Source organism: Medicago sativa, chromosome 7 (assembly GCF_051527215.1).
Source record: "Medicago sativa cultivar Bolivia chromosome 7, Bolivia_mono, whole genome shotgun sequence".
Lineage (NCBI taxonomy): Eukaryota > Viridiplantae > Streptophyta > Magnoliopsida > Fabales > Fabaceae > Medicago > Medicago sativa.
In genome coordinates this window covers 55373886-55393326 of record NC_140755.1, presented here as the reverse complement: position 1 = coordinate 55393326, position 19441 = coordinate 55373886, and the positions used below count along the sequence as shown (strand labels likewise).

General features: G+C 41.1%; 3 protein-coding genes across 3 annotated transcripts; all 3 read left to right on the top strand.

The window, feature by feature from the left end:
- Positions 1-369: 369 nt before the first annotated feature.
- LOC146906888 (uncharacterized) lies at positions 370-4689 on the top strand. The gene is made up of 3 exons (XM_085728988.1): positions 370-1832; positions 1974-3212; positions 3510-4689. The coding sequence occupies exons 1-3, from the start codon at positions 370-372 to the stop codon at positions 4687-4689; spliced, it is 3882 nt and encodes a 1293-aa protein (XP_085585114.1).
- A 7723-nt stretch (positions 4690-12412) lies between these two features.
- On the top strand, positions 12413-13831 carry LOC146906887 (uncharacterized). Its single transcript, XM_085728986.1, has one exon. It carries the CDS (start codon positions 12413-12415, stop codon positions 13829-13831), a length of 1419 nt encoding a protein of 472 aa, XP_085585112.1.
- A 375-nt stretch (positions 13832-14206) lies between these two features.
- LOC146906886 (uncharacterized) lies at positions 14207-18842 on the top strand. The gene is made up of 4 exons (XM_085728985.1): positions 14207-14413; positions 14517-17554; positions 17850-18714; positions 18798-18842. The coding sequence occupies exons 1-4, from the start codon at positions 14207-14209 to the stop codon at positions 18840-18842; spliced, it is 4155 nt and encodes a 1384-aa protein (XP_085585111.1).
- The last annotated feature ends 599 nt before the right edge of the window (positions 18843-19441 follow it).

Genomic DNA, 19441 nt, shown 5'->3' with positions numbered 1-19441 from the left:
ACAGACTCCACCACCTCCTCCTCCTATCAGGACTCGAGCCGAAGCTACTACCTCTGCTATCCCAGATTGGACGGTATGTGTCGAGACTCCGACATATTCTGCGCCACAACGTCCCACGCCATGGTTCCCTCCTCTCACTGCTGGCGAGATACTCCGTCCCATTGCTTGTGAAGCAGAAATGCCTACTTTTCAACATGCAACTCATGTTCCTCAGCAAGTTACCATGGTCCCTCCAACTACTATCACTTACTCAGCACCCGTTGTTCATACTACACCACAAGAAGAGGAACCCATCTTCCATTCCGGGAATATGGGGGGCATGACAGGGTTGAAGACTTACAAGAAAAGTATGAAGAGATGCATCGGGAAATGAGAGCCCTAAAGGGAAAAGAAGCTTACGGGAGATCTGCTTACGACCTCTGTTTGGTACCGGATGTCCAGATACCCCATAAATTCAAGGTACCTGACTTTGAAAAGTATAAAGGAGACTCCTGCCCGAAAGACCACCTGACGATGTATGTAAGGAAAATGTCTGCGTATGCTAAAGATGATAAGGTCTTCATCTACTTTTTCCACGAAAGTTTGGCTAACCCCGCTTCGAAGTGGTACATGAACCTGGACAAAACAAGCATCCAAAGTTTCCAGGATTTATGTGACGCCTTTGTGCAACAATATGATTACAACGTAGACATGGCGCCAGATCGAGGTGACCTCCAGGCTGAAACTCAAAAGGATAAAGAAACATTTAAGGAGTATGCTCATCGATGGAGGAATATTGCCGCACAGGTTAGCCCACGGTTGGAAGAAAAAGAGATGACCAAGTTATTCTTGAGAACTCTCAGTCCATTCTACTACGGAAAAATGGTAGGGAACGCATCCAGGAGCTTCGCGAAGATGGTCGGCGTGGGTATAAGTGTGGAGGAAGGTGTCCGAGAAGGACGAATAATGAAAGATGGTGCGTCTACTAGTGGTACGAAGAAATATGGTAACAATTTTCCAAGGAAGAATGAACAGGAAGTCGGTATGGTGACCAACGAGAGAACCCGACAACACTATCCGGCATATCAACATGTTGCTGTCATCACACCTACTACCAATACTGTTCAACCACCAAATAGCCAGCCTCAATTCCCACAATATCCCCAACAACAATACCCTCAACAATATCCCCAACAACCATACCAACAACGTCCATATCAACAACAACCATATCAACAAAATCTCCCACAACCCTACCAACAACAACAACCTCGACAAAGATTGCAAATTGACCCGATCCCCATCACCTATGCAGAGTTACTTCCAGGTTTACTCAGAAAGAATTTGGTCCAAACCAGAGCACCTTCCCCAGTACCAGAAAAACTACCAACGTGGTATAGACTTGACCAAACTTGTACTTTTCATCAGGGGGGCCGAGGACATAATATTGAAAATTGCTATGGCTTTAAGAATGCGGTCCAGAGGCTGATCAATGACAAAAGATTAACCTTTACAGACTCAGCACCAAATGTACAAACCAATCCACTGCCGAATCATGGTGTTGCAGCAGTCAACATGGTCGAAGATTGCCAAAAGACTCACCTCATTCTGGACGTTCAACACATTCGAACACCTTTGGTCCCACTACATGCCAAATTATGCGAAGCAAACCTCTTTGAACATGATCACGATGTCTGCAAAGTGTGCCTCCTAAATCCCTGGGGTTGTCAGAAGGTAAAATATGATATTCAAGGACTCTTAGACCAAGGAGAGCTTGTTGTTGAAAGAAAATGTGAAGATATATGCGTTATAACTCCAGAAGAGCCTTTGAAGATATTTTACGACAGTCGGAAGTCAGCCACTGCTCCTTTAGTGATCTATTTACCAAGACCATTACCTCATGTTTCCCAGAAAGCCATACCTTACAAATACAATGCCACAATAGTGGAGGACTGACACGAGATTCCAATACCACCTTTGCCTTCTGTAGACAGCATTGTTGAAGATAGCAGAGTATTGAGAAATGGACGCGTCATTCCTACATTATTCCCAAAGAAAGCTAGTATTCCGGTGCCTGAACCCGTGCCAGCAAAAGATCCTAGTACAAGCAAAGAAACGGGCCAGTCTAGCGGGACCAATTCCGATCTGTATGAAGTTCTCAAGATGATCAAGAAAAGTGAGTACAAGGTAATCGATCAATTGCTGCAAACACCCTCAAAGATATCTGTATTGTCCTTATTGCTAAATTATGAAGCTCATATAGGTGCTTTGATGAGAGTGTTAGAACAAGCTTTTGTGGATTACGATGTGTCTATTGATCAGTTCAGCGGGATAGTGGGGAACATCACTGCATGTCACAATTTGAGTTTCAACGACGAAGAGCTCCCGGAACAAGGAAAGAATCATAACTTGGCACTGCATATATCCGTGAATTGTGGGGTTGATGCTTTGTCAAATGTGCTGATAGACACTGGCTCATCACTGAATGTGATGTCCAAAACAACGTTTGATCGACTCTCCTACCAGGGTACACCTCTGAGACTAAGCTCGGTGATGGTAAAAGCATTCGATGGTTCGAAGAAGACGGTTCGAGGAGAAGTAGACTTGCCTATTACAATTGGGCCAGAAGTGTTCCAGATTACTTTCCAGGTGATGGATATTCAAGCTGCATACAGTTGCCTGCTGGGTCGGCCTTGGATTCATGCGGCTGGGGCAGTGACATCTACGCTGCATCAAAGGCTAAAATTTGTGAAGAACGGGAAGCTAGTGACTGTCAGAGGAGATGAGGTTTTGCTAGTGAGCCATTTGTCATCTTTCTCTTTTATTGACGCTGATACTACAGATGGAACGTCATTCCAAGGGCTAACCATAGAAGATCAGAGTACAAAGAAGCCTGGGGCATCCATCTCTTCCTTCAAGGATGCGCAAAGGGTTGTTCAAGAGGGTGACTCCGCAGGCTGGGGACAGGTTTTGAACCTGCCAGAGAACAAACGTCGAGAAGGTCTCGGTTTCTCTCCATCAACAGAGGTTCCCAAGACAAGGGTCGTCATCCAGCTAGCCAAAGGTACTATCAAGAGTGTTTTCCACAGTGCCGGGTTCATTCATCCCCCATCAAAAACCAATGCTATCATTGAAGACAACCCTGAGGGAATGCCACAAAGCTTCGTAACTCGCGGAGGATCTAGCCACAATTGGATTGCCGTAGATGTTCCATTTGTTGCTCATTTGTCTAAGTAATGCATTTGTTTGTTTTTATGTTTTTTTTTTAAAAAAATAAAATAAAATCCTTTCGCCCCGCCCCAAGCGAAAGTGAATCTATCTAGGGCCTCTTTTTGTTTCAAGAAATTATCATCAATCAAATAAAAATGTCGTTTTGTTCCCGACTTTTGCTTTATTTTTCTTTTGTGCATTTTCTGAAAAAATGGTAATACAAAAAAAAAACCAAAAAAAATAATAAATAAATAAATATAATCACCTTCGAAAAATCTGCATTTCACTCATTTTCTAAAATCATCAAATCATATGTGCAGATTAAACATCAATGAACCATCCGAACAACATAACCCTATGATCTCTCCCAACTTTGAATCCCCTGTATATGAGGCAGAAGAAGAAGAGAATGAAGAGATTCCCGACGAGATCTCTCGGCTACTTGAACGAGAAAGAAAAACCATTCAACCTTATGGGGAAGCCACAGAGATGATCAACTTGGGTACCGAAGAGGACAAGAAAGAAATCAAGATTGGGGCATCACTTGAAGCAAGTGTCAAGAAACGAGTAATAGAACTTCTCAAAGAATATATTGATGTGTTCGCTTGGTCTTACCGAGATATGCCGGGTCTAGATACTGATATTGTGGTGCACCATTTGCCTTTGAAGCCAGAATACCCGCCGGTCAAGCAGAAGTTAAGAAGATCCCGCCCTGACATGGCCCTCAAGATAAAAGAAGAAATACAGAAACAGATTGATGCAGGTTTCCTTGTTACATCAGAATACCCTCAGTGGCTTGCCAACATAGTGCCTGTCCCAAAGAAGGATGGTAAAGTCAGAATGTGTGTTGATTACCGTGATTTGAACAAAGCTAGTCCCAAAGACGTTTTTCCACTTCCTCATATTGATGTGTTGGTTGACAGTACTGCCAAATCAAAAGTTTTCTCCTTCATGGATGGTTTCTCCGGTTACAATCAGATCAAGATGGCACCCGAAGACAGAGAGAAGACATCTTTCATTACACCGTGGGGCACTTTCTGTTACAGAGTCATGCCATTTGGTTTGATCAATGCAGGTGCTACTTATCAGAGAGGCATGACTACTTTATTCCATGATATGATGCATAAAGAAATCGAGGTTTATGTGGATGATATGATCGTCAAGTCAATTACTGAAGAGGAGCATGTCGAGTATCTGCTAAAGATGTTCCAGCGACTGAGGAAGTATCAACTCCGTCTGAATCCTAACAAGTGCACCTTTGGTGTCAGATCTGGAAAGCTTTTGGGTTTTATTGTCAGTCAGAAAGGTATTGAAGTCGATCCCGACAAAGTCAGAGCTATCAGAGAGATGCCCGCTCCACAAACGGAAAAGCAAGTAAGAGGGTTTCTCGGAAGACTAAACTACATTTCTAGGTTCATTTCTCACATGACTGCAACATGTGGACCAATATTCAAGCTACTCCGCAAAGAACAAAGTATCGTATGGACAGAAGATTGCTAGAAAGCCTTTGACAGCATCAAAGAATACTTGCTAGAACCTCCGATTCTCATCCCTCCAGTTGAAGGAAGACCACTGATTATGTACCTAACTGTGTTAGAAGATTCCATGGGTTGTGTGCTCGGACAACAAGATGAAACCGGAAGAAAGGAGCATGCCATCTATTACTTGAGCAAGAAGTTTACTGATTGCGAATCTCGATATTCCATGCTTGAGAAGACTTGTTGTGCTCTAGCCTGGGCTGCCAAACGCCTCCGTCACTATATGATTAGTCATACTACTTGGTTGATATCTAAAATGGATCCGATCAAGTACATCTTCGAGAAGCCCGCCTTGACAGGAAGGATTGCCCGGTGGCAGATGTTATTATCAGAATACGATATTGAGTACCACTCTCAAAAGGCAATCAAAGGTAGCATCCTTGCAGATCACTTGGCTCACCAATCGATTGAAGATTATCAGCCAATCAAGTTCGACTTTCCCGATGAAGAGATTATGTATTTGAAAATGAAGGATTGTGATGAACCACTTCTTGGAGAAGGTCCAGATCCTGAATCAAGGTGGGGTTTGATATTTGACGGAGCTGTTAATGCTTATGGCAGCGGAATTGGAGCAATCATTATTACTCCTAAGGGTGCACACATCCCCTTCACTGCCAGGCTAACGTTCGATTGTACAAACAACATGGCAGAGTACGAAGCATGTATTATGGGTATCGAAGAAGCCATCGATCTGAGAATCAAGAACCTCGACGTTTACGGTGACTCAGCTCTCGTAATCAATCAAATCAAAGGAGAATGGGAAACTCGCCACCCCGGCTTGATCCCCTACAAAGACTATGCAAGACGATTACTGACCTTCTTCAACAAAGTTGAGTTGTACCACATACCTCGTGATGAGAACCAAATGGCAGATGCTCTAGCTACTTTGTCTTCAATGTACCAAGTAAATCGTTGGAATGAAGTGCCATTGATCCGTATCAGACGTCTCGAGAGGCCTGCTCATGTATTCACTACTGAAGAAGTTGCTGATGACAAGCCATGGTTCCACGACATCAAGTGTTTTCTTCAAAGTCAAGAGTATCCACTCGGAGCATCCAATGAGGACAAGAAGACTCTAAGAAGATTGTCTGGCAATTTCTTCCTGAACGGGGACATTTTGTATAAAAGAAACTTTGACATGATGTTACTCAGATGTTTAGACAAGCACGAAGCGAATCTGTTGATGCATGAAATACACGAAGGATCCTTCGGAACTCATTCTAGTGGACATACAATGGCTAAAAAGATATTAAGAGCAGGCTATTACTGGATGACAATGGAAGCTGATTGTTATAAGCACGCCAGAAAATGTCACAAATGTCAGATCTTTGCCGATAAGATTCATGTACCGCCAACTGCACTCAATGTTCTTTCCTCTCCGTGGCCGTTCTCTATGTGGGGCATTGACATGATTGGAAGGATTGAACCAAAAGCGTCAAATGGGCACCGTTTCATTCTAGTGGCTATTGACTATTTCACCAAGTGGGTTGAAGCCACATCTTATGCTAATGTGACCAAGCAAGTGGTAGTCAGGTTTATCAAGAATCATATTATCTGCCGCTACGGTGTCCCTAATCGGATCATTACGGACAACGGGACGAATCTGAACAACAAGATGATGAAAGAGCTATGTGATGATTTTAAGATCGAGCATCGTAATTCTTCGCCTTACAGACCTCAGATGAATGGTGTTGTCGAAGCCGCAAATAAGAACATAAAGAAGATCGTCCAGAAGATGGTAGTGACTTACAAAGATTGGCATGAGATGCTTCCTTTCGCATTACACGGATATCGTACTTCGGTACGCACATCAACGGGGGCAACCCCTTTCTCTTTGGTATATGGCATGGAGGCGGTACTTCCCGTAGAAGTTGAGATTCCTTCGATGAGAGTTTTAATGGAGGCTGAATTGTCAGAGGCTGAATGGGTTCAAAGTAGATATGACCAGTTGAATCTGATTGAAGAGAAACGCCTCACTGCCTTGTGTCATAGACAACTGTATCAGAAGAGGATGAAACAGGCTTTTGACAAGAAAGTGTGTCCTCGTGAATTCAAAGAAGGGGATCTTGTGCTCAAAAAGATCCTAACTTTCCAACCCGACTCCAAGGGCAAGTGGACGCCTAACTATGAAGGCCCGTATGTTGTCAAGAGAGCCTTCTCAGGCGGTGCCATGACTCTTCAAACCATGGATGGTGAAGAACTTCCACGTCCCATAAACACAGATGCAGTCAAGAAATACTTTGTCTAAAAATTATAAGAACAGCTCGGTAAGTCGAAAACCCGAAAAGGGCGGCTTAGGCAAAAATGAGCGTCTCGGTGGGCTGAAAACCCGAAAGGGCGGTCCAGGCAAAAATTAGAGACATTTAAATAGAAATCATCATCCTGATGGGCTGAAAACCTGAAAAGGCGGTCTATGCAAAAATTAAGGATTAAAAGAAAAAGACAAAGTAACTGCGTCCAGTCAGGCACATCCACTTGGGGCATACCTGCTATCAAAGAATCTCCAATCTGAAGCATCAAAAAGCAGTGGAATTCAAAGTTGTTAGGGAGGATAGGGTTATGAAGTTCAATATACCTCTCCTTTTCAAATTACCATTTTTTCAAACTTTGTAAAATCTATGGAGTCGCGCCATTGGCAGGCCACCTTTCAAATAATAAAAATTTGAGCCTTTGCCCCTTTACTTGAAATTCTCATTTGTTCTATTTCCCAAAATTCTTCTATATATATATTTTTTTTTTTTGATGATGATATTTTAAAAAAGCAAAATTCTTAAAACTTTTTTCATGTCTTTTAAAAACATAAACAAACAAACACATTTTTAGGACTCGAGAGTAAAAGAAGCATGCCTCAAACATTGTCCTCAATAATGGTTAAACCTTGTCAAACAAGCATTGGCTAAACACTACACCAAAGAAGAAAAAGTGGGCACGACGACTAAAGTGTGTTGATGAAAGAACATTCTGTATAGGTTTACAAATGGCGACTTTCTTCCAGACTTTTGATGGGTTCTCTCCCCAGAAGACATATAGGGTTACTTTGCTCACAATAAAATCATCTTCAAGGAAATCTTTTTGAGTGTGTAGTGCTGCAAATGTGGGTCCACCTCCCACTTTACCGGTCATGTCCCGTCTCATCAAGTTCGTACAATGAATGGGTCATACAAGTTACGTTCATACATGCATACATTCATACAATCATATATTCATACATTACGAACATCTCGCATTTACCTTATTACCATCAAAAGTGTCATCCCCAGTGTGTCTGTTCCAGTGATGTCACCCATTATGAGCCCGTTGGATTCCGGCGAACACTTGCCAAGCCGGGTGGATTCTCGCAAATTCCAGCAGCCATACCAAAAAAAAAAAAAAATTCATAGCAGAGATTATTATTCTAACCGCGATTTCTACGAGAACAAATCTCCATAGTCCAAGCCAGGATCAGTAACGGTAAACCAAGCAATACCGCTATTGCGACTTCAATCTCTCTTAGAAACGCCATTTCTTCATCTATTTCTTCATAATGGAAGATGTCAATGAGTAGAAGAACGAATGCAAGAAGAGTGATGACAATGAGAAGGAATATAGCCATTTTAAGAAAGAATGAGGATGGAGGTTGTGAAAAAAAATAAGAGATGAATGTGAAGTATTTATAGAAGGAGGGAGGAATGTAGCTGTTAGGGGGAAAGAAAAAGGGGTTACTTTTCACTATTCATGACCGTTAAAAGGGAAAATATAGCCGTTTATTTAGACGCTGGAAGGCTCAAACGGTACACACAGATAAATCACCTCATGGTAATGAACAAAAATTAACACTTCACATATCAATCACGTCAAGCTGCCAGTCCACCAACGAACCACTTGATTACCTTTTTATCTCATTTCAAGTCACCAAGTTCACCAACGAACGCTTGAGTTTACCCTTTTATTTTGTTTCAAGTCACCAAGTTCACCAACGAACGCTTGAGTTTACACTTTTTATTTTGTTTCAAGTCACAAAGTTCACCAACGAACGCTTGAGTTTACCCTTTTATTTTGTTTCAAGTCACCAAGTTCACCAACGAACGCTTGAGTTTACATTTTTTATTTTGTTTCAAGTCACCAAGTTCACCAACGAACGTTTCAGTTTACACTTTTTTTATTTTGTGTCAAGTTACCAGTTCACCAACGGACGCTTAAGTTTACCTTTTTATTTTGTTTCAAGTCACAAAGTTCACCAACGGACGCTTGAGTTTACCTTTTTATCTTGTTTCAAGTCACCAAGTCCACCAACGGACCGATCAGGTTTACTTTCATCATGTTTCAAACGGCCAGTTCCAACTAATGAACAGTTTGGAATCACAATTCAATTTTCAATAGTGTCATCCACAGCTTAGTTGTCCAAGTTGATGTCGCCAATCAAACAATTTCAATGGTGTCACCTAAGCGTGGCTGTGCAAGCGATGTCAGTGATCAATTTCAATTTCAATAGTGTCATCCCCAGTTTAGCTGTTCAAGTAGGTGTCACTAATCAAATTTTGTCCCCATCATAGTATACAATCTCCTTCCCCAGTGAAACTACATTCCCCCTAGCGGAGTCAGATCCCTCTCTTCAACGAACTTGGGTATCCCGTTGCTGTTTCTCGTCTCAGTCAAATCATCTTTGTCGTCCTGCATTCATAATTACAACGCGAGCATTCATAACATCTTAGGTCAAAATTGGTGCACTTTTGTATTTAAGTCTCTTCGCCCGTCAAATCAAAATATTTCATCTTCGAATCTCCGGACGAAGAAAACTTAAATAGGGGCATCTGTTATACCCCAATTTTTGACCTAAGATATGTTGAAACAAAATCCTTTTTATTATTTTAAGGATTACAAACATATTTATTTAAATTCATCTTGTTATCTACTAATGATTTTTGTGAGAAATTGTTTTATAAGAATAACCTCAAGAATGCTCTCAACACCTAAGCTTCTTCACAAGCCATTTACGTACAAAAGCACAAGCATGGACTTTTTTCATGAGGATCAAGAATTTAATGTGATATTGTCTCACCAATTTAAGGAAATACTAGGATTTGATTTGGACAAATAAATGGGCCTTAAAAAGGTTTTGACCCATTAAAAGCAAAGATTCATATCTTAAAATATCTAAGTGACAAAGCAATATGTCATGGCATGACTTCATCACATGACTTCATCAAAGTTATCTCTCATTAGCTGTTTCATGTAAACAATTACTACAGCTTGCATAAAGCGTGTGTTTTCTCCTCTTACACTTGCAAAACATTCTCAAGATCAATCTTGAAGTACAAATGTTCATGGCTCCATCAAACCAAATGTTTTGGAGCGCAAATGGACTTTTGAATTAAAGCAAGGCAGCTGGCTTTCTTTGAAGTGGGCAGCAAGCATATCACCTCTATAAATAGAAGAAAGTCTTGAAGACAAGAAAAAAAGGAACCTACACAACAAAGCAATTATCTCTCAAGTGCAAATATCATTTACTTACAAAGTTCTTCACAAACAAACAAGCTCTTGCTCTCTCATTATATCTTGGATCATAATTCTTTGAGTTTTGTTTTGTAATCATAGTCTCAAACAAGTGTTGAGCATATCTTGATCCAAAAGAAAATCCCACATAAACCACCACATAAAACCACACAAAAAAATCACACAATCATCACTACAAATCAACACAAAAAAAAAAAAAAAACCATCACTACAAAAAACAAAACAACCCTCATCTTTTTGTCTTTCTCTTATACTCCCTATAAAAGGTATATCATCTTCCTTTTTTTCTTTCCTCTTTTCTTCTCCTTTTATCTTTTTTCATTTATTTTACACTAAATACACACATCTTAATCCAGAGTGCTCTGGTCCTAAACTAACTTTTAATATTATATTGTTGTTTAATTTATTTATTCTCCAGAACAATCTGGTCCTTGTTAATTAAATTAATCCAGAGTGCTCTGGTCCTAATTAACTGTTAATATTATATTTTTTGTTCATATTATATTATTCTCCAGAACAATCTGGTCCTTGTTAATTAAATTAATCCAGAGTGCTCTGGTCCTAATTAACTGTTAATATTATATTTTTTGTTCATATTATATTATTCTCCAGAACAATCTGGTCCTTGTTAATTAAATTAATCCAGAGTGCTCTGGTCCTAAATAAACTGTTAATATTATATTTCTGCTTATATAATCATTCTCCAGAGTATTCTGGTCCGTGTTAAAATAACCTTATATTTCAGCTTAACATTATTTTTCTCATTCTGCTTATATAATTTCCATATCATTATTCAAAACAACAAAAACATGCAAACATACAAAAATCACAAAAAATATTTTTATAAAGAAACCTTGATCTTAAATCAAGTGATCGTTCATTTTATTTTCTTTCTTAATCAAATTTCAAATCAACTTTAATCCTACTTTGAGTCTACTTTCTTTCAATATTAAAAAACACAAACAAATACTCATTTGCCACTTTGGCTTTCTTTCATTTTAAAACCTTTTTCAAAAACTATTAAAAACACAAAACAAATCAAACGTCAATTTCTACCCCGAACTACGAGGTTTTGATCCTTCACGGGTACGTAGGCAGAGGACGTGCGTCCTTCCAAATCAATAAAAAATGTAGATAAATTAGGTCTTTATTTTCTTTTATCATTACAAATTCCATTTTTTAAAGCAAGCAAGTTTATAGCACAAAAGTTAAATAAAATCAAGAGGTTCTCGTAGAGTACTACGAATATTTAGGGTGCTTAACACCTTCCCTAAATATAACCAACCCCCGAACCCTTAATCCCTAAAAAATGTGGTATTTGAACCTTTTTCCACTTTCTTTTTGAAAAGAATTAAATGTTCAGTCGTGAATTCCAAAGTGGGTCGAACACCAATCAAATGGCCTTCGAACGTCCGAAAAATGACGCGACAGAAATGGCGACTCTGCTGGGGACTAAAACTTAGAGGGTTAAGCCTAACTTGGCATTATTTAAAATTTGTGCTATAAACTTGCTAAAAAAAAAAATTAATGAAAGATTGGAAATTACGTGTATGTTTGTTCTCATTTCTTCTTTCTCATTTCTTTTAAACGTGAGTGGTGAGATAAGTCCTAACCCGGGCTTGAGAGAAATATAAGATAGGAGTGGTAAACTCATAGTGTCATACCGAGGGTATACTCGTGTCGTGACACATGTGAGATAACCACACTTAGCGGAGGAGCTTGAAGTGATATATGTCGGCGTGTGTTTTCACGTTCAGACTTTATTACTCTTAAGTTTCCGTTGAACGCTAAGGACCTGTAGTAACCCTTAAACCCATCTTGGCTTCTTAGGACGTAGTGCGGTGGCTAACCGGGTGTTTTCTCGGAATTAGTCGACATGCGATACTACACTCAGACGAGACTTTCCATGAACGTTGTTGGACCGGGTGTTTTCTCGGTATCCGATAAAATTCGGAAGGGGGTTGGAATTTGGGAACTTGGTAGAACCCTTGTTACAAATACAAATGAAACCATAGTCCTTACCAAATGGCGTGCTTACCTTTGACTCCAACATTATGGAACTAAACCTCACCATGTTTTCACCATTTGTGTAGCATAAATCATGCATACATGCATTCATCCATAAATATTTTTTTCCCATCCATTAAAAATATCGAAGGACTTATGTAAGTTTTTTGTAAACATCATAGGATATGGAGGGTGTTAGAAGGAGAACTCATGGGTATAAATTCAAAAGTCCGGATGTAGAGAGTTTAAAGAGTTTGACAAAGATGTTAAAGGATCCGGATCGCTTTCAAGAACGGTATGGTAATTTACTCGATATTCTCAGGACAAAAGTGGATGTGGTACTTCTCAATACTTTGGTCCAATTCTACGATCCGATCTATCATTGCTTCACATTCCCAGACTTTCAGCTTGTCCCTACTTTAGAGGAGTACTCTCATTGGGTTGGTTTACCCGTACTCAACGAAGTACCCTTTCATGCCTCTGGACCCACTCCTAAGATCCCTACCATCGCAAAGGCCCTTCACCTTGAGGTAGCCGATATAAAAAACGAATTCACCCCCAAAAATGGTCTCCAGTGCCTACCATACAACTTCCTTCACCAAAAAGCCACCACTTGTTTTGAGAAATCCCAGACCGTTGCCTTTGAATCTATCCTCACCCTGCTTATCTATGGTATGGTCCTCTTCCCAAATGTTGACAATTTTGTTGACATGAATGCCATTCGGATCTTCTTAACCCAAAACCCGGTTCCTGTTTTGCTAGCTGACACCTATGTTTCTATTCATGAACGCACTCGTAAAGAAAAAGGGACCATCGTTTGCTGTACACCTTTACTCCACCGCTGGATTACTTCACATTTACCCCGTCCCAAGCTTAGACCAGAATGTCTCCCTTGGTCTCAGAAGCTCATGACTTGGACCCCAAAGGACATAGATTGGTTTAACCCAGTTTGTGACCCAGAGTTTGTCATTAATAGTTGTGGGGACTTCAACAACGTACCTCTTCTCGGTACGCGTGGAGGAATTAGTTATAGCCCGGTTCTTGCTAGACGACAGTTTGGATATTATATGAAGATGAATCCCGTGTACCTCATCCTAGACAGGGATTTCTTCCTCTACAAAAAGGATGATGGGAATCAAGGAGCGCAGTTCGAGAAAGCTTGGTATTCCATTGTCAGGAAGGATAGAAATCAGTTAGGAAAGAGGTCATTTATCGCTCATGAAATTTATGTCAAATGGGTCATCGATCGAGCTAATAAATTGAAGATGCCTTACCCTCAACAAAGACTTGTGACCTCAACCGTTCCAGCTATACCTTTACCTTTACCTCTTGAGTCCTTGGGAGGGTATCATGAGCAGTTGGACATCGAAAGGCGTGAGAAGTCCATGTGGGAAGGAAAGTACCACGAGAAGGAGCGAGAGTATGATACTGTGAAGAATTTATTAGATCAGCAAATTCGGATTAATCGCAAGGAAAAGGATGAAAACACTAAGCTGAAAGCCGTTGTCCAAGAGAACCAGGATTTACTTGACAAGGTTTGTCCTGGGAGAAAGAAAAGACGCATGGATCTCTTTGCAAGTGCACACCCAGACTTTGGGGAATAGTCTACTACAGGAGCTCAAGAGTTCCCTAGTTTGTTTTCTTTTTTTATATAGCTTTCTGTTATGTACTTTGGAGTCTATCCCTTGGCTCAGTTTTGTTAAAAAGGGAATTGCCTTGTTTCTATTTTGTAAGTTTATCCCTTATCTTTTATAATATTTACAAAATTTGCTTTTATAAGTCCTTCGATAAATAAAAAAAAATCAGGTATATTTTTGCATAAACATATCATGCATCATTTTGCATTTCATAGTTTCAAGTCTGAGTCTCACACAATTTTTTTCTTTTCCACAAAAGGTCAGCTCGTTACAAAAGTGGCCCGACGTATTCTCCACCAGTCTACCCGTACTCATTACACTCGAGCAACCGTAAAGAGAAAGATGGATCTTCTCGAGCAAGAGAATCTAGCACTCCGTGAAGAGGTAACAACCATGAACACCAAATTGGATGAGTTGGCCGACATGAAAACAAAGATGGAAGAATTAACCAATCTGGTAAAGTTGTTGGCAGTAGCACAGACTCCACCACCTCCTCCTCCTATCAGGACTCGAGCCGAAGCTACTACCTCTGCTATCCCAGATTGGACGGTATGTGTCGAGACTCCGACATATTCTGTGCCACAACGTCCCACGCCATGGTTCCCTCCTCTCACTGCTGGCGAGATACTCCGTCCCATTGCTTGTGAAGCAGAAATGCCTACTTTTCAACATGCAACTCATGTTCCTCAGCAAGTTACCATGGTCCCTCCAACTACTATCACTTACTCAGCACCCGTTGTTCATACTACACCACAAGAAGAGGAACCCATCTTCCATTCCGGGAATATGGGGGGGGCATGACAGGGTTGAAGACTTACAAGAAAAGTATGAAGAGATGCATCGGGAAATGAGAGCCCTAAAGGGAAAAGAAGCTTACGGGAGATCTGCTTACGACCTCTGTTTGGTACCGGATGTCCAGATACCCCATAAATTCAAGGTACCTGACTTTGAAAAGTATAAAGGAGACTCCTGCCCGAAAGACCACCTGACGATGTATGTAAGGAAAATGTCTGCGTATGCTAAAGATGATAAGGTCCTCATCTACTTTTTCCACGAAAGTTTGGCTAACCCCGCTTCGAAGTGGTACATGAACCTGGACAAAACAAGCATCCAAAGTTTCCAGGATTTATGTGACGCCTTTGTGCAACAATATGATTACAACGTAGACATGGCGCCAGATCGAGGTGACCTCCAGGCTGAAACTCAAAAGGATAAAGAAACATTTAAGGAGTATGCTCATCGATGGAGGAATATTGCCGCACAGGTTAGCCCACGGTTGGAAGAAAAAGAGATGACCAAGTTATTCTTGAGAACTCTCAGTCCATTCTACTACGGAAAAATGGTAAGGAACGCATCCAGGAGCTTCGCGAAGATGGTCGGCGTGGGTATAAGTGTAGAGGAAGGTGTCCGAGAAGGACGAATAGTGAAAGATGGTGCGTCTACTAGTGGTACGAAAAAATATGGTAACAATTTTCCAAGGAAGAATGAACAGGAAGTCGGTATGGTGACCAACGAGAGAACCCGACAACACTATCCGGCATATCAACATGTTGCTGCCATCACACCTACTACCAATATTGTTCAACCACCAAATAGCCAGCCTCAATTCCCACAATATCCCCAACAACAATACCCTCAACAATATCCCCAACAACCATACCAACAACGTCCATATCAACAACAACCATATCAACAAAATCTCCCACAACCCTACCAACAACAACAACCTCGACAAAGATTGCAAATTGACCCGATCCCCATCACCTATGCAGAGTTACTTCCAGGTTTACTCAGAAAGAATTTGGTCCAAACCAGAGCACCTTCCCCAGTACCAGAAAAACTACCAACGTGGTATAGACTTGACCAAACTTGTACTTTTCATCAGGGGGGCCGAGGACATAATATTGAAAACTGCTATGGCTTTAAGAATGCGGTCCAGAGGCTGATCAATGACAAAAGATTAACCTTTACAGACTCAGCACCAAATGTACAAACCAATCCACTGCCGAATCATGGTGCTGCAGCAGTCAACGTGGTCGAAGATTGCCAAAAGACTCGCCTCATTCTGGACGTTCAACACATTCGAACACCTTTGGTCCCACTACATGCCAAATTATGCGAAGCAAACCTCTTTGAACATGATCACGATGTCTGCAAAGTGTGCCTCCTAAATCCCTGGGGTTGTCAGAAGGTAAAATATGATATTCAAGGACTCTTGGACCAAGGAGAGCTTGTTGTTGAAAGAAAATGTGAAGATATATGCGTTATAACTCCAGAAGAGCCTTTGAAGATATTTTACGACAGTCGGAAGTCAGCCACTGCTCCTTTAGTGATCTATTTACCAAGACCATTACCTCATGTTTCCCAGAAAGCCATACCTTACAAATACAATGCCACAATAGTGGAGGACGGACACGAGATTCCAATACCACCTTTGCCTTCTGTAGACAGCATTGTTGAAGATAACAGAGTATTGAGAAATGGACGCGTCATTCCTACATTATTCCCAAAGAAAGCTAGTATTCCGGTGCCTGAACCCGTGCCAGCAAAAGATCCTAGTACAAGCAAAGAAACGGGCCAGTCTAGCGGGACCAATTCCGATCTGGATGAAGTTCTCAAGATGATCAAGAAAAGTGAGTACAAGGTAATCGATCAATTGCTGCAAACACCCTCAAAGATATCTGTATTGTCCTTATTGCTAAATTCTGAAGCTCATAGAGGTGCTTTGATGAGAGTGTTAGAACAAGCTTTTGTGGATTACGATGTGTCTATTGATCAGTTCAGCGGGATAGTGGGGAACATCACTGCATGTCACAATTTGAGTTTCAACGACGAAGAGCTCCCGGAACAAGGAAAGAATCATAACTTGGCACTGCATATATCCGTGAATTGTGGGGTTGATGCTTTGTCAAATGTGCTGATAGACACTGGCTCATCACTGAATGTGATGTCCAAAACAACGTTTGATCGACTCTCCTACCAGGGTACACCTCTGAGACTAAGCTCGGTGATGGTAAAAGCATTCGATGGTTCGAAGAAGACGGTTCGAGGAGAAGTAGACTTGCCTATTACAATTGGGCCAGAAGTGTTCCAGATTACTTTCCAGGTGATGGATATTCAAGCTGCATACAGTTGCCTGCTGGGTCGGCCTTGGATTCATGCGGCTGGGGCAGTGACATCTACGCTACATCAAAGGCTAAAATTTGTGAAGAACGGGAAGCTAGTGACTGTCAGAGGAGAGGAGGTTTTGCTAGTGAGCCATTTGTCATCTTTCTCTTTTATTGACGCTGATACTACAGATGGAACGTCATTCCAAGGGCTAACCATAGAAGATCAGAGTACAAAGAAGCCTGGGGCATCCATCTCTTCCTTCAAGGATGCGCAAAGGGTTGTTCAAGAGGGTGACTCCGCAGGCTGGGGACAGGTTTTGAACCTGCCAGAGAACAAACGTCGAGAAGGTCTCGGTTTCTCTCCATCAACAGAGGTTCCCAAGACAAGGGTCGTCATCCAGCTAGCCAAAGGTACTATCAAGAGTGTTTTCCACAGTGCCGGGTTCATTCATCCCCCATCAAAAACCAATGCTATCATTGAAGACAACCCTGAGGGAATGCCACAAAGCTTCGTAACTCGCGGAGGATCTAGCCACAATTGGATTGCCGTAGATGTTCCATTTGTTGCTCATTTGTCTAAGTAATGCATTTGTTTGTTTTTATGTTTTTTTTTAAAAAAATAAAATAAAATCCTTTCGCCCCGCCCCAAGCGAAAGTGAATCTATCTAGGGCCTCTTTTTGTTTCAAGAAATTATCATCAATCAAATAAAAATGTCGTTTTGTTCCCGACTTTTGCTTTATTTTTCTTTTGTGCATTTTCTGAAAAAATGGTAATACAAAAAAAAAACCAAAAAAATAATAAATAAATAAATATAATCACCTTCGAAAAATCTGCATTTCACTCATTTTCTAAAATCATCAAATCATATGTGCAGATTAAACATCAATGAACCATCCGAACAACATAACCCTATGATCTCTCCCAACTTTGAATCCCCTGTATATGAGGCAGAAGAAGAAGAGAATGAAGAGATTCCCGACGAGATCTCTAGGCTACTTGAACGAGAAAGAAAAACCATTCAACCTTATGGGGAAGCCACAGAGATGATCAACTTGGGTACCGAAGAGGACAAGAAAGAAATCAAGATTGGGGCATCACTTGAAGCAAGTGTCAAGAAACGAGTAATAGAACTTCTCAAAGAATATATTGATGTGTTCGCTTGGTCTTACCGAGATATGCCGGGTCTAGATACTGATATTGTGGTGCACCATTTGCCTTTGAAGCCAGAATACCCGCCGGTCAAGCAGAAGTTAAGAAGATCCCGCCCTGACATGGCCCTCAAGATAAAAGAAGAAATACAGAAACAGATTGATGCAGGTTTCCTTGTTACATCAGAATACCCTCAGTGGCTTGCCAACATAGTGCCTGTCCCAAAGAAGGATGGTAAAGTCAGAATGTGTGTTGATTACCGTGATTTGAACAAAGCTAGTCCCAAAGACGTTTTTCCACTTCCTCATATTGATGTGTTGGTTGACAGTACTGCCAAATCAAAAGTTTTCTCCTTCATGGATGGTTTCTCCGGTTACAATCAGATCAAGATGGAACCCAAAGACAGAGAGAAGACATCTTTCATTACACCGTGGGGCACTTTCTGTTACAGAGTCATGCCATTTGGTTTGATCAATGCAGGTGCTACTTATCGGAGAGGCATGACTACTTTATTCCATGATATGATGCATAAAGAAATCGAGGTTTATGTGGATGATATGATCGTCAAGTCAATTACTGAAGAGGAGCATGTCGAGTATCTGCTAAAGATGTTCCAGCGACTGAGGAAGTATCAACTCCGTCTGAATCCTAACAAGTGCACCTTTGGTGTCAGATCCGGAAAGCTTTTGGGTTTTATTGTCAGTCAGAAAGGTATTGAAGTCGATCCCGACAAAGTCAGAGCTATCAGAGAGATGCCCGCTCCACAAACGGAAAAGCAAGTAAGAGGGTTTCTCGGAAGACTAAACTACATTTCTAGGTTCATTTCTCACATGACTGTAACATGTGGACCAATATTCAAGCTACTCCGCAAAGAACAAAGTATCGTATGGACAGAAGATTGCCAGAAAGCCTTTGACAGCATCAAAGAATACTTGCTAGAACCTCCGATTCTCATCCCTCCAGTTGAAGGAAGACCACTGATTATGTACCTAACTGTGTTAGAAGATTCCATGGGTTGTGTGCTCGGACAACAAGATGAAACCGGAAGAAAGGAGCATGCCATCTATTACTTGAGCAAGAAGTTTACTGATTGCGAATCTCGATATTCCATGCTTGAGAAGACTTGTTGTGCTCTAGCCTGGGCTGCCAAACGCCTCCGTCACTATATGATTAGTCATACTACTTGGTTGATATCTAAAATGGATCCGATCAAGTACATCTTCGAGAAGCCCGCCTTGACAGGAAGGATTGCCCGGTGGCAGATGTTATTATCAGAATACGATATTGAGTACCACTCTCAAAAGGCAATCAAAGGTA